Source organism: Aethalodelphis obliquidens, unplaced genomic scaffold, assembly GCF_003676395.1.
Source record: "Aethalodelphis obliquidens isolate GAN/ISIS:26980383/991018 unplaced genomic scaffold, ASM367639v1 scaffold3, whole genome shotgun sequence".
Classification (NCBI taxonomy): Eukaryota; Metazoa; Chordata; class Mammalia; order Artiodactyla; family Delphinidae; genus Aethalodelphis; species Aethalodelphis obliquidens.
Window position 1 is genome coordinate 86888915 of NW_020837947.1, and position 13069 is coordinate 86901983.

Consider the following 13069-nt stretch of genomic DNA (forward strand, 5'->3'; position numbering starts at 1 on the left):
AATTGACCAACAAATATTTGTTGAGCAAAGACAAGCGAGCTACACAATATCCATTAAAAAGTGGATGGCCAGGACTTCCCTGGTGGCACAGTAGTTAAGAATCCTCCTGCCAATGCAGGGGACACAGGTTTGAGCCCTGGTCTGGGAAGATCCCACGTGCTGCAGAGCAACTAAGCCTGTGAGCCACAACTACTGAGCCTGTGCCCTACAGGTCGCGAGCCACAACTGCTGAGCCCATGTGCCACAGCTACTAAAGCCTGTGTGCCTCGAACCTGTGCTCCACAACAAGAGAAGCCCCAGCAATGAGAAGCCCGCGCACCACAGTGAAGAGTAACCCCCACTAGCCGCGACTTAGAGAAAGCCTGCACTCAGCAACGAAGACCCAATGCAGCCAAAAATAAATAAAATAAAATAAAATTTTTAAAAAGTGGATGACCATATTCTCATAAAGCTTTGACTCAAAAAGTCCTATTTGCGTTGTGTTCCTTAAACATAGATTCAGAAATAAAAATATATTTTTTAAAGTCATGAAATTTTGTAGAAATGATGATCATCTTGGCACATATTAAGTTTCAATAAATATCAGTGAATAAAGCATATAATGGCAGGCACTCAATACGTATTCGATGGATGAATGAATGAGTGAATGAAGATGTATTGGCCAAATAAGTTACTATGGTAACCACCAAGTTAAGAAAGAAATATACAAAATTAAAGGCTTACTGAATTAAAGCAAAGCTAAATATTTGAAATGCTGTATCTTTCAATGTAATCAGGCAGATATAGAAAAAGAAATGTTCCATCATTTATGAGGTGCTTTTTAAATTTAATTTTCTCATAGCTAACAAAGAATATTATCAGAAAGACCAGGTGAGGCAAAGATTGATGTATTAGTAAGGAAAATGCTACCTGCTATAACAATAACCTCCAAAATTTTGCTAGCCTGATACAATATAAGTTTATTTTCCATTCACATGAAGTCCAAATGAGTGTTTCTGATTTCAGATATTCTCCTTCAAATAGACTTTTAGGAACTTAGGCTACTTCCTTTCTGTGGCTACCCATCTTTAATATGTGTTTTCAGAGGTCAGCACACAAGGGGAGAGGCCGGAGGATCACACATGGTACATTCACCCTTCCTTGGGTAGAAGTAAGTCACATGATCACACAGAGACACAAGAGTGACGGAGACATGTAATCCAAGAGGAATAGGAGATAGGTTTAGTGAATATGTAGTGAGCTTTCCCATGAAGTTTGGGATTTAACTAAGGAAAATATGGAAGTCTCTCTAAGACAAATTGTGTTGGCATATGTGTATGTGTATGTGCCTGTGTGTATAGACAGAGGAAGTTCAGACAATTAAAATCTATTTGGAAGAACATTAAAAAATATGATTTAAAAGTTGCTAGTACTTGGGAATATAACAGGATGTTTTCTATCAAGCTCAAAATTGGGAAAGTAAATTCAGCTTTGAGAGTTAAAGGCTAAAAGCAGCAGAGGATGTATGTGAGCCTAGGCATGCAACATAGGAAAGAGGGAGTATGGCTTCCTGGCTACTGGACCTAAGTGTCACCTGGAAGATGAATGTATTAACACATCAATAATATAACAGTCAACACTATTAGAGAACACATGAGAATAATAGAGACAAATGTCAGCAGTGTCAAGTTGTCTAATAGGTAGATAACTTTAATCAGTGATACATCAGTTAACATCAAGTATTCAAGATCATTCTTCTGGTAGTACCTTAGTCTGATGTTGTTAAGCATTTGGAAACTAGTTTTACGTGTTCTGATCTAATGCACATCAGGGAAACCTGTGATTCTTGGGTAGCTCTGGTGACTTTGAGGGTCCTTAATCCTGCGGTGATGATTTCTCAAGGTAGTTAATTATGGCTTCTGATTGTGATTCTGGAGGGGAAAGCTGACCATGACCATGCAAATATTTATGAGCTGTGTAACAGCTAGGTTTTCACTGTAATCTAGCATATTGGCATTCTGGTTTTTATCCTAGTTTCCTGCGCATTGTCATTAATCTGTGAAGTCCTTCTAGGGCTTGCTGCTTACCCTTGAGTGGAGAAAAGGACAATCTCTTGGTCTTGAATGTGTGGAATGATAATAGATATGTTTTTCTTGCTGTTTCTTCTATTATTTCTAGCTTCACTTTTTACTGTTTTCTACATGTTAGATTTTTAAGGTAGTTATATAACACTGGCCTTTAAGCTTTAAATACTTTAATGTGTGAGTTGAAAGTGCATACAGAATATATAACTGTGAAACAAACAAAAAAGGGATAACTAAAACAAAATTTACATTTTGTACAAATTAGATACAATCTTGGACAAATACTGTAACAGTGAAGCAGAGCTACCTATGAATGTCTTTAGTGTTAGAAAACAGGTATGTGGTATTTACTTAAAATTCAAAATGTTTCAAATAGTATAACTAATTTTTAGCTCTACATTTAAAGGAGAATCCCTGATCCATTTGCACTTATTTATACATGCCTCACAACTCTCTTTCCTATGAATTAAAAATTAATTTCTTTATGTGGAAATTATTTTATAAGTATATGGAAGAAATAGGCCATTCAGGTCAAGCTAAAACAGAAAAGGAACTTTGCTTTTTAAACCAATGTGGATTAAAATGATTCAGAAAATCACAAGATAATGTCTTCAAATTATCTGTTGTAGATCGTGTGTTTTATTTTAGTTTCCAACTAAATATGACATTTAGAGAAGAAAAGTTTAAAATTTATAACAGAGTTTTTATATTCATATTTTCTACCATACAGTACAGATTCTTCATTGGAAAAAAATATCCTCAAAGCAAATGGAAAGTAGTATTTTGACTTAAAGGAATCAAGAATAAATTTAGGCATACAGTTTGAGCATATCTAAAATTTGAAGAATTTAATTAATTTTGAAATATAGGTAAATTTACTATAGAGATTCCATTTTCTACACAATAAGGGGGTGAGCTAACTAATATAACTATGAAAATTCAAATGGACCTCAAAACTAACTTAAAAATTCTCAGGGGCAAAGAAACTATGTGCTTAACTATGGCAATTGTCATTTGCAGATCTGCTCCATTGGGCTTCTCTGTGGTAATGAAATAAGAAGAACCACCTGTTTACCTCCCAGCTCTCAAGGAAAAGAGGCCACTTCCGCACAGACACACACAGTGCCCACCTCAGGGACTTCGGTCAGTAGCATCCCACCTGCCAGGGCTACCCAACTGTGGGCCATAGTGAACACTACTCCAGTTGGTGAAGGTAAGTAGATGAGAGTATGATGCGGAGAAGTTTGAAAAAGTTATGTTTTAAAACATATTTTCTGACTTATTTCAATATTTATTTTTCTAAGACACTTGATTTTTCAGGGCTATAAAACTGGCTTAGAATTTTTGTTGGTTATGTGCTGTGTTTTAAGTTTTAAAAACATTGGTGTCCTTTATGAATAAATACTCTTTCTGAAACAGTGCAAAAAATGTTCATGAATAGTCTTTATTCTGATACGTGAATTTTGGTAGATAACTGAACCCCAATTCTACCTCATTTTGTTTCAACTATCAGTAAAACTTATTTAAAAGACCTGTACTACTTGCCTCATTATGTCTTTATTTAACATCCTCTGAATCATTATATGTAAACTTATATTCCTATCAATTTATTGGAAAAACACTCAGATTTTTAAAAATCTGTTTTTTCCTATTGGGAAGTATTTTGACAGGTTGAGTATGTTTTGACGCGTCTTATTTAACTTACTAAATCAAATGGTGCCATATTGTATGTTAAATTCCAAATTCTTTCTTGTCTCTCAGGATAAGCAGAATGAGAATTATAGCCCTTAACAAGGTATTCCTTGTTTAAAAAATACGTTTAAAGCCTAATGGATATTATAAGCATAAAGGTATACTGCTCTATATTTTTCTGTATAATTTCTGTTCTTTTAAGGAATTAATTTGAAATATGGTATCTAATATAAAAAAATTGTCTATTCAGAAAGTAAAATGAAATTTCTAATATTTCTAACTCATTAGGTCAAATATTCTTTTATATTTTTCACTGTCAAAGAATTGTAAATTTTCATGTTTCATGCTTCAAAGGCATCATTATTTTGGAATGAAGGTTATTCTAAAGAAGACCATTTGTTCTGAATTTGGCCACCCCAGGGAGTACGAATAATAGAACTCTGCATTTATGCAGCTTGTGAAGTCACTAAACTTTCTCATACACTTTTATTAGAAATATGATTTACAAAGCCACATTAGTCTGCATATATATAATGTGTATAAGGTGCAGTGTAATTTGCAGAAGATTCAGCCCAGGGCTTAATCCATTTTTCTTCTTCCTTTTCTTTCTTGCTCTCTCGTTCTTTCTTTCTTACCTTTTCCTCTCTGAAGGTCCAAAACAGACAGACTTTTTCCAGCACGACGTTCTCCCAACCACTGGTTTGGCAGCATTAAATATTGGCACATCCTCTGAAAGTTATTTACTCGAAGAACTGATTTCCACTAAAGAGCTTTCAGCAAAACACAGTCTTCCTTCTTCAGCAGATGTTTCCTCTTCTCAGTTTCTGAATTTTGGTGCTCATGACCCAGCACATATCGTCGGGGGCAAAACATCTGTATCATGTATGCCCATCCAAACTCCAGTGGGCGCACCAGGACTCTTTTTCCCTGATAGGGGAGAGAGCACCCCGTTTATCATCTCATCCTTAATGACAGATTTTATTTTTCCTACACAATCTTTATTATCTGAGAGCCCCCGGACTGTTGTCTTGTCTGCTACCACAATGAGTTCAGTAATTAGTGGTGTTCCAGGGGCTGATGTTGAGTTAAACAGACACTCATTACTCTCCCGTGGCTTCCCGCCCGCAACTGCTTCCGTGAGTGCACCTCCAGTCGTCTCTCAAGAGGATATTGAAGAATATTCAGCTCTTTCGTTAATTTCAAGAAGAGAGTCCTGGAGACTGCTGAGCTCTTCGATGTCTCCCATTTCTCCTGCTGAGATAATCATATCCAAGCCAGTAGCCATCTTAAATTCATCAACTCTGCACCAATTCACCACACAAGCCTCCATTCCCAGTGAAGAGCAGGTTATTACCGAAGCATCCAGCAACCAGAGACTCACAAATATCAAACCACAGGCTGCTGATTCTTTAAGTGAATTAAGTCAAACATGTGCAACGTGTTCTATGACTGAAATAAAATCCTTTCATGAATTTTCAGATCAAGTTTTGCATAGCAAACAGTCCCACTTTTACGAGACATCCTGGATGAATTCAGCAGTATTAGCCAGGTGGTTTGCACGAATGGGAACACAAACTATCACTTCTGGACATTCACTTCCTTCGGCTGCTGAAATCACGCCATCAGTGGCAATCACAGAACTGTCATCTTTATTTCCTTCTACAAAGAGTACAAAAAGAAGAATTTTAGTCTCATCCATAGAAGAATATGTTACCCTATCAAGTAATTTGGATGTTAATTTATGCTTGGATAAGATGTGTTCATCCATTATCCCTTCACAAACTGTCCCTTCAGACCTGACGAATTCGGATTTGACTTCACAACAGACTGCTGATGATCCTTCAGTATCAGAAAACATTTTTAAACTATTGAAAATAGGACTCTATGGTACAACTTTGGGTCCCACTGAGATGCTGAATGAAGACAAGTTACTGGGCGTGCGAGAGCATGAAGGGTCTTATACCCGGTTCAAACCTCACACAGGGGATGGATCTCTAAATTTTGAATTAAACTTTCAAAGTCATCCAGAAACTATACATTCAAGTGACCTCAAAAACAACATGCCACAACATGTAGACTCCACGTCTGATTTTTCAGAAGTAACCTCTCCTGTAGCATTTTCTATAGTTTCAGCAACTCAATCACTTCCAATACAGACCTCTGTCCCCATGTCTGTAGTTATGCCAGATTGGACATATTATACAGATTATCTGACCTTAGCACCTGATTTAAGAGAAGAGGTCAGAACTTCTTCAGAATGGTCCAGATGGGAGCTGCAGCCTCGTGGGCGTGGTCAGGAATCTCCTGTGGCAAGTCAAAGGCTTTCCATCACTAGGTCTCTTATCTGGTCTTCCCTGGAGCCCATTCCGGCACCTCCTCAGCTGATGATTTCTGGTGAGTTCCTCAGTTTTAGTTCTGTAAACTTTTAGAAATGAGTTTCTTTTCTACAGAGAAGAAAGAGCCTGTCATGGTCACCAGGTGCTCTAAACAGCCTCTTTGTAATCAGGGCAGCAGCCAGTTCAATGGAGATGGCCCCTGCTGTTGTACCTGTCACAAGTGGTTATTCTTTACACACTGCCACAAAGGCTCACAGATCAATGCAAGAGTATGTTGGAGATGGCTATACCACAGGCAATCAATCAGCAACCACTAGTTCAAGTTGTCACAATGGATCTTACAAAGTTTTGGAATAACTCTTATTATTCTCATTTCTTGAAATAGCTTCTTTGTAAGATTGAACACAATATAACAAACACTTTCTAACATTTTCTTCAGAGCTGGTACTTTTTAAACTGTAAAGATGAAAAAACTCAAGGGAACTCTATTGGATTTTCCCATCCTACATGGTGTGGTTTATCATTTTTTCATGCAAAGCCGTGATGCTTTCACTGTATACATAATACAGAATATAAATTAATGTCTTTTATTTAACAGAAACACCATATAGCAACTGACAGAAAATAATATCCTGTATATGAATTTGAATTCAGAGTCTTGAAATAATTAATGAAAAGCCACTTTTCTTAGATAACTGCTCTTAGCTTAAAGCATTTTATAAATTACTAATCTCCTTTACCCTTGTAAATTACTATCAAGTTAGGAAACGTGCAAAAAAAGTTTAAGAAATTGTATTTTACAGAAAGAGGATATTTTGCATTTTTAAAAGAGTTCTATCTTGTGGCATTTCAAGTGTAATTGTGGCAGTGAAGTTAATTTTTCTTCAGTGAGAAATTTATTAGTTTTGTGTGTGTATGTGTGTGCGTATATGCTTCAGAAGAAATACACATTATATCAATATTTTAAAGTTTTTAAGTGAGTGACTTATGGCTGGCAAATCAGTAATATGAAAGACCAAATCATTATATTCGGTGTGTCCAATATGATATGATTTGCTTTACAAAGTTTCTAAAAATAACATAGTAAGTTTAATTACAAATTTAAAAGTAGAATCCTCCTTGTGCTTTTATAAGATGACAGCTGGTTGTCTAATTTAAGACTTATCGACAATGCCTAACACGTCACTGCTCACAGAGAAGGTTCTTAGTAAATGTAGCTGAGTTACACCTCCTCTCCTACAGTAACCCCATAGCCACCCCTGACTGTCCAGACAATCAGGACACAAATTCCCCATTTCTAGGAAATTGAATCCTAGTTTTGCCCTTTATGAGCAAAATCTTGTCACATTGCATTTTGCTCATCCCTCACTCCAACTGCAAACATCCTTTGATGGTTTTGACCTCCTCCAATTCTCCTAGCCTCCTTCTAGTTTCTCTTGCCTCCCTAATCCTTTTAGACAAGGTAATCAATCATTTCCAAGACATGCTGGCATTTTACCAATATCTTCATCCACTGTATTGGTCAGGGTCAAATCAGGGAAAAGATAGCAAACTCCAACTGGGTACTTGGGGAGAGTTTAATAAAAAGATCATTTACAAATATATGGGTAGGGTATAAGGAAACAATGAGGCATAGTATGGTTTGCTGGGACTAGTACCAGCCGAATGTCATTACTGCCCCTAGGCCAGAACGGGCAAAGGAAAGGGCAGTTACCAGGACCCAGAAACTATGGAGGAAAGCTGCCAGCTTACAGAAGCTGTGGCTTCTCTGTAGGGGAAGACAGAGCAGTCCAAGGCAATCCAAGATGGAGAAGCCCAGGAGATGTACACACAACCTCACTGTCTCCTGTCCCTGTTGGCCAAACCCATTCAGGATCTGGAAAAGATCTTTAAAACCACATCTGGTCTAATATTTTCATGTAAAGGAAAGGTGAGGTAGGCCATAGTAGAATGGCCTGCAGTGCTAAAATCTTCAGCACGTTCTAATACACTGCCAAAGTATGGAAGGAATGTGTCGCTAACACAGGGAGAATTTCCTTGTATGTTTCTAAAGTGAACCATTGGGCAATACTATTTCCTCCCTTCATGCTTCTTCCATACTAGGAAGTATAAAAGGTGGAGAGCCTGTTATTCTGTGCTCCCTTGCTCTGGTGAATTCCTCACCTTGCATTGGGTTGCTGAGAAAAAAAAAAAAAAGATACCCCAAGCACCCTCTTGTGATCAGCAAAGTGAGCATCATGGCACAACCTCTACCAGTGCGTCTCCTAGAGTTTGGTGGGACTTTTGACGCATATTATTGCTATTTTGTAGTCCATCCACAGCTCTATTAAGCTGAATGGAAGGTGTTGTGGTACCCATCCTCTAAACAATCCAGTCTTTGTGGTTTGGTCTAACTCATGAAGAAAATGAAACCTAAGAGAGAAAAAAGAACATTTTTTAGCAGTTCATATTAATTTTCTGTAGTAATATGTCTATTTTTTTTTCTACCAGTTGTTTGGGAAGAGTGTAAGGGAGAGCAACCGGAGATTCCTGACCCAAATATTCTCTAGTAGCAGTGGGTAACAAAAATAGCACAAAAAGAAAAGTTTGCATGAGTTCCATTTATTCCATTCATGGTTGTAACGTTTCAAGTTAAAAAAAAAAAATCCAGTACTATATTAGTAAAATTCTAGAAAATGGTAAATGTTATTTTCTCCAGGAAGAAAAGAATGAGTCAAAGTAAGATATTTAATAATAAAATTTACCACATCATTAGATATAAAGACATTGACATTTATTTTATAGTTTACTGAGAGTGTTTATTTTTTTCTCTTTTCTTCTTTCTATTCTAAGGGATTTACATTATCTCCAAATCTTTTAGGTATATATTATTGTTGACAAACATAACAATATAAATAGCTCACAATGATACTTAATCCCATTCTTTTTTTTTTTTAAACATCTTTATTGGAGTCTAATTGCTTTATAATGGTGTGTTAGTTTTTGCTTTATAACAAAGTGAATCAGTTATACATATACATATGTTCCCATATCCCTTCTCTCTTGCATCTCCCTCCCTCCCACCCGCCCTATTCCACCCCTCTAGATGATCACAAAACACTGAGCGATCTCCCTGTACTATATGGCTGCTTCTCACTAGCTGTCTATTTTACGTTTGGTAGTGTATATATGTCCATGCCACTCTCTTGCTTTGTCACAGCTTACCCTTCCCCCTCCCCATATCCTCAAGTCCATTCTCTAGTAGGTCTGTGTCTTTATTCCAGTCTTACCCCTAGGTCCTTCATGACCTTTTTTTTTTTTCTTAGATTCCATATATATGTGTTAGCATATGGTATTTGTCTTTCTCTTTCTGACTTACTTACTCTGTATGACAGACTCTAGGTCCATCCACCTCACTACAAATAACTCAATTCCGTTTCTTTTTATGGATGAGTAATATTCCATTGTATATATGTGCCACATCTTCTTTATCCATTCACCTGTTGATGGACACGTAGGTTGCTTCCATGTCCAGGCTATTGTAAATAGAGCTGCAATGAACATATTGGTACATGACTCTTTTTGAATTATGATTTGCTCAGGGTATATGCCCAGTAGTGGGATTGCTGGGTCGTATGGTAGTTCTATTTTTAGTTTTCTAAGGAACTTCCATACTGTTTTCCATAGTGGCTCTATCAATTTACATTCCCACCAACAATGCAAGAGTGTTCCCTTTTCTCCACACCCTCTCCAGCATTTATTGTTTGTAGATTTTTTGATGATGGCCATTCTGACTGGTGTGAGGTGATATCTCATTGTAATTTTGATTTGCATTTCTCTAATGATTAATGATGTTGAGTTTTCTTTCATGTGTTTGCTGGCAATCTGTATATCTTCTTTGGAGAAATGTCTATTTAGGTCTTCTGCCCATTTTTGGATTGGGTTGCTTTTTGTTATTGAGCTGCATAAGCTGCTTGTAAATTTTGGAGATTAATCCTTTGTCAGTTGCTTCATTTGCAAATATTGTCTCCCATTCTGAGGGTTGTCTTTTGGTCTTGTTTATGGTTTCCTTTGCTGTGCAAAAGCTTTGAAGTTTCATTAGGTCCCATTTGTTTATTTTAGTCTTTATTTCCATTTCTCTAGGAGGTGGGTCAAAAAGGATCTTGCTGTGATTTATGTCATAGAGTGTTCTGCCTATGTTTTCCTCTAAGAGTTTTATAGTGTCTGGCCTTACATTTAGGTCTTTAATCCATTTTGAGCTTATTTTTGTGTATGGTGTTAGGGAGTGTTCTAATCTCATACTTTTACATGTACCTGTCCAGTTTTCCCAGCATCACTTATTGAAGAGGCTGTCCTTTCTCCACTGTACATTCCTACCTCCTTTATCAAAGATAAGGTGACAATATGTGTGTGGGTTTATCTCTGAGCTTTCTATTTTGTTCCATTGATCTATATTTCTGTTTTTGTACCAGTACCATACTGTCTTGATTACTGTAGCTTTGTAGTATAGTCTGAAGTCAGAAAGCTTGATTCCTCCAGCTCCATTTTTTGTTCTTATGATTGCTTTGGCTATTCGGGGTCTTTTGTCCATTCTTTAAGTAGAAACAGAAGAGGTAGTTCCATTAAACTCATAAACTAGTCAAAATGCCTTTTATGTACATATTTCTTCTTATAGTATTTAAAAACTCTATTGGGGAAATGCATTATTTAAGTAACCAAAAACACAAACTACTGCTGCTTAATACTATACAGAACAAAGTTTAAAAGGTGAAATTTGTTGAATACCTTAAAAGTAGATAAATGGAGACATATCTTTATTTGAGAGCTCAGAAGTGTGATCTCTTAACACTACATAGACACTACATTTGAAAAGTATACAGCAATTTCAAACAATTTCAAATGGGATAATTGTTGAACCCTGATTAAGTCATTTTAAAGTGAAAGAGAGTAGGAAGAGAAATGTTGAAAAGGAATGGCAATAAGAGAACTTGTTGGTAAAGTATTAAAATAAACTTTAATAAATGATTATGATGTTATCACAGGGATGCAGATAAAAAAATAGAACAGAAAGTCCAGATATATATGTATACACATTAGATATAAAATTACATAAAAAGGAGGGATCTTAATTTATAAATATTTTAATACTTACTAAATTATGTTGATGCATTCTGTTATTTTGAAAACTCTTCCCCTATATCTTATACCAAAATAAATCCTATGAGTACTAACTAGATAAAATTACAAAATAAAACATTAAATAATCTAAATAAAATATAAGTTAATATTTATTTGATCTCTAACTGGAAATTTTTAATCTCGAAGCAAAAATAGAAAATTATAAGTAAAATGTTGATAGTGAGTGTATTTATAGTAGAATAACTAAAATTAATACTTTTTTAAGCCAAAAATGATCATAAACATAATGCAGATATATGCAAAAATGTATTGCCTCATAAGATAGACATATGGCTGTAAAATACTCTGTCAAATCAAAGTGCAAAAGCTGACCACTGGAAGAGTAAAACAGTTTGCTATAAACAAACAATAAAAATATATTTCAAAATCATCAGAATCAATTGAAGATAGCAAATTTAAAATGAGACAAATTTTATCTGTTTGCCAGTTTTTTGGTTTTTTTTTTTTGTTTTTTAATTGTAATACTCTGAATTAGTGAAGATTCTCTACTCTTTGGGGGGAAAGTAAATGGGCACCCTCTTTTCAGAGGTTGCTTGCCATCAGAAATATTTTAAGTTTTAACATATCAATTTCAGTTTTAGGAAATTATTACTGATATACCCAAATTATGTTATTAAAATAATAAATATTTGGAAACAACTGTGTTCAGAAGTGGTCATTGTACTAAATAAATGCTGACATGAAAAGTTGCTTCTCTCATACTATTAAGTGGAACTGATAAAACCACATATTTGCTCAGACATGTGTAGTGCAAGCACACCACACATATGCATACATAGGATTCTTTCAAAACATTAATGTTGCTTTTAATATTGTTTTTATTTTCTGAAAGTTTTACACTGATTATATATTTTATACTCATAGTAAAATATGTTTCTGCAAATATTTGTGCATAGTGAGAAAAAAATGTCAGAAAGTATATTTAATCACTTTATTCATATTAGATCAAAATGATCAATTTTACAAGAATCTTGAAGACAATATCCATGTAGAAAAAAAAAAGAAAATAATTGCTAATTAACCTTATTATAGTGACAAGAGAGTCAACTGAAAAAAATGTAGTATATTTCTCAGAAATAACATAGGGATATATCTTTATATTCAAACATGCCATGCACTTTTTTAAAACTAAATTACTATATATGTTGAAATCATTAGTAACGTGTCTGCAGCATTTTTACATTTTAATGAAATTGGAAAAAAAATGGAATGGCATTAAGCACATTATTTTATCCAATATTCAGATGTTAACTGACTGACTACTTTGTGAAAAGCACCAGACACTGATGTAATTTTTGGTTTGTTTTGTCTGTTTGGCCCAGAATTGCTCAGATATGAATTACACCTTTTTGAAACAATCATACCTGTTTTTCATTTCTATCTCTTGGCAAATTTAGAACCATGTTTTTATCCTAGGGTTTTCAAATGACTCATTATTATGTTTACATTTCATAAGCCAGAAAATTTGGATGAAGAAGCTGTCCTTTGGTGAAAACTACTAAGTGCCAGAGGAGACAGACACTTGAAGCTGACACGTGACACCTCGTACTGCACCTCCCCTTAGGCTTGTGGGCAAGGAAGTACTTACATAGTGATAGAAGCTTTTGTTGCAATATCGAATAGTCACTTTTGTTCTAATTTACTTGCAATTTATAAAACAAATCCCATACAGAACTGACCCTGTAATGAACACCACAGTTTTCCTGCAGGTCAAATTATATCTGCTGACACCCAGCACAGGGCAGTAATAAATTCAGAAGTAACATTCTGACATTTTCTCTCCTGTGCATCTTCCAGCAT

General features: G+C 35.4%; 1 protein-coding gene across 1 annotated transcript in view; it reads left to right on the plus strand.

Annotated features, from left to right (window-relative positions):
* EYS (EGF-like photoreceptor maintenance factor) overlaps window positions 1–13069 on the plus strand; it is a 1677823-nt gene that overhangs the window by 799812 nt on the left and 864942 nt on the right. Inside the window, exons 23-24 of the mRNA XM_027093793.1 lie at window positions 3084–3276; window positions 4407–6149. Coding sequence (XP_026949594.1) covers window positions 3084–3276; window positions 4407–6149 — 1936 coding nt within the window. The remainder of the gene's footprint in view (window positions 1–3083; window positions 3277–4406; window positions 6150–13069) is intronic.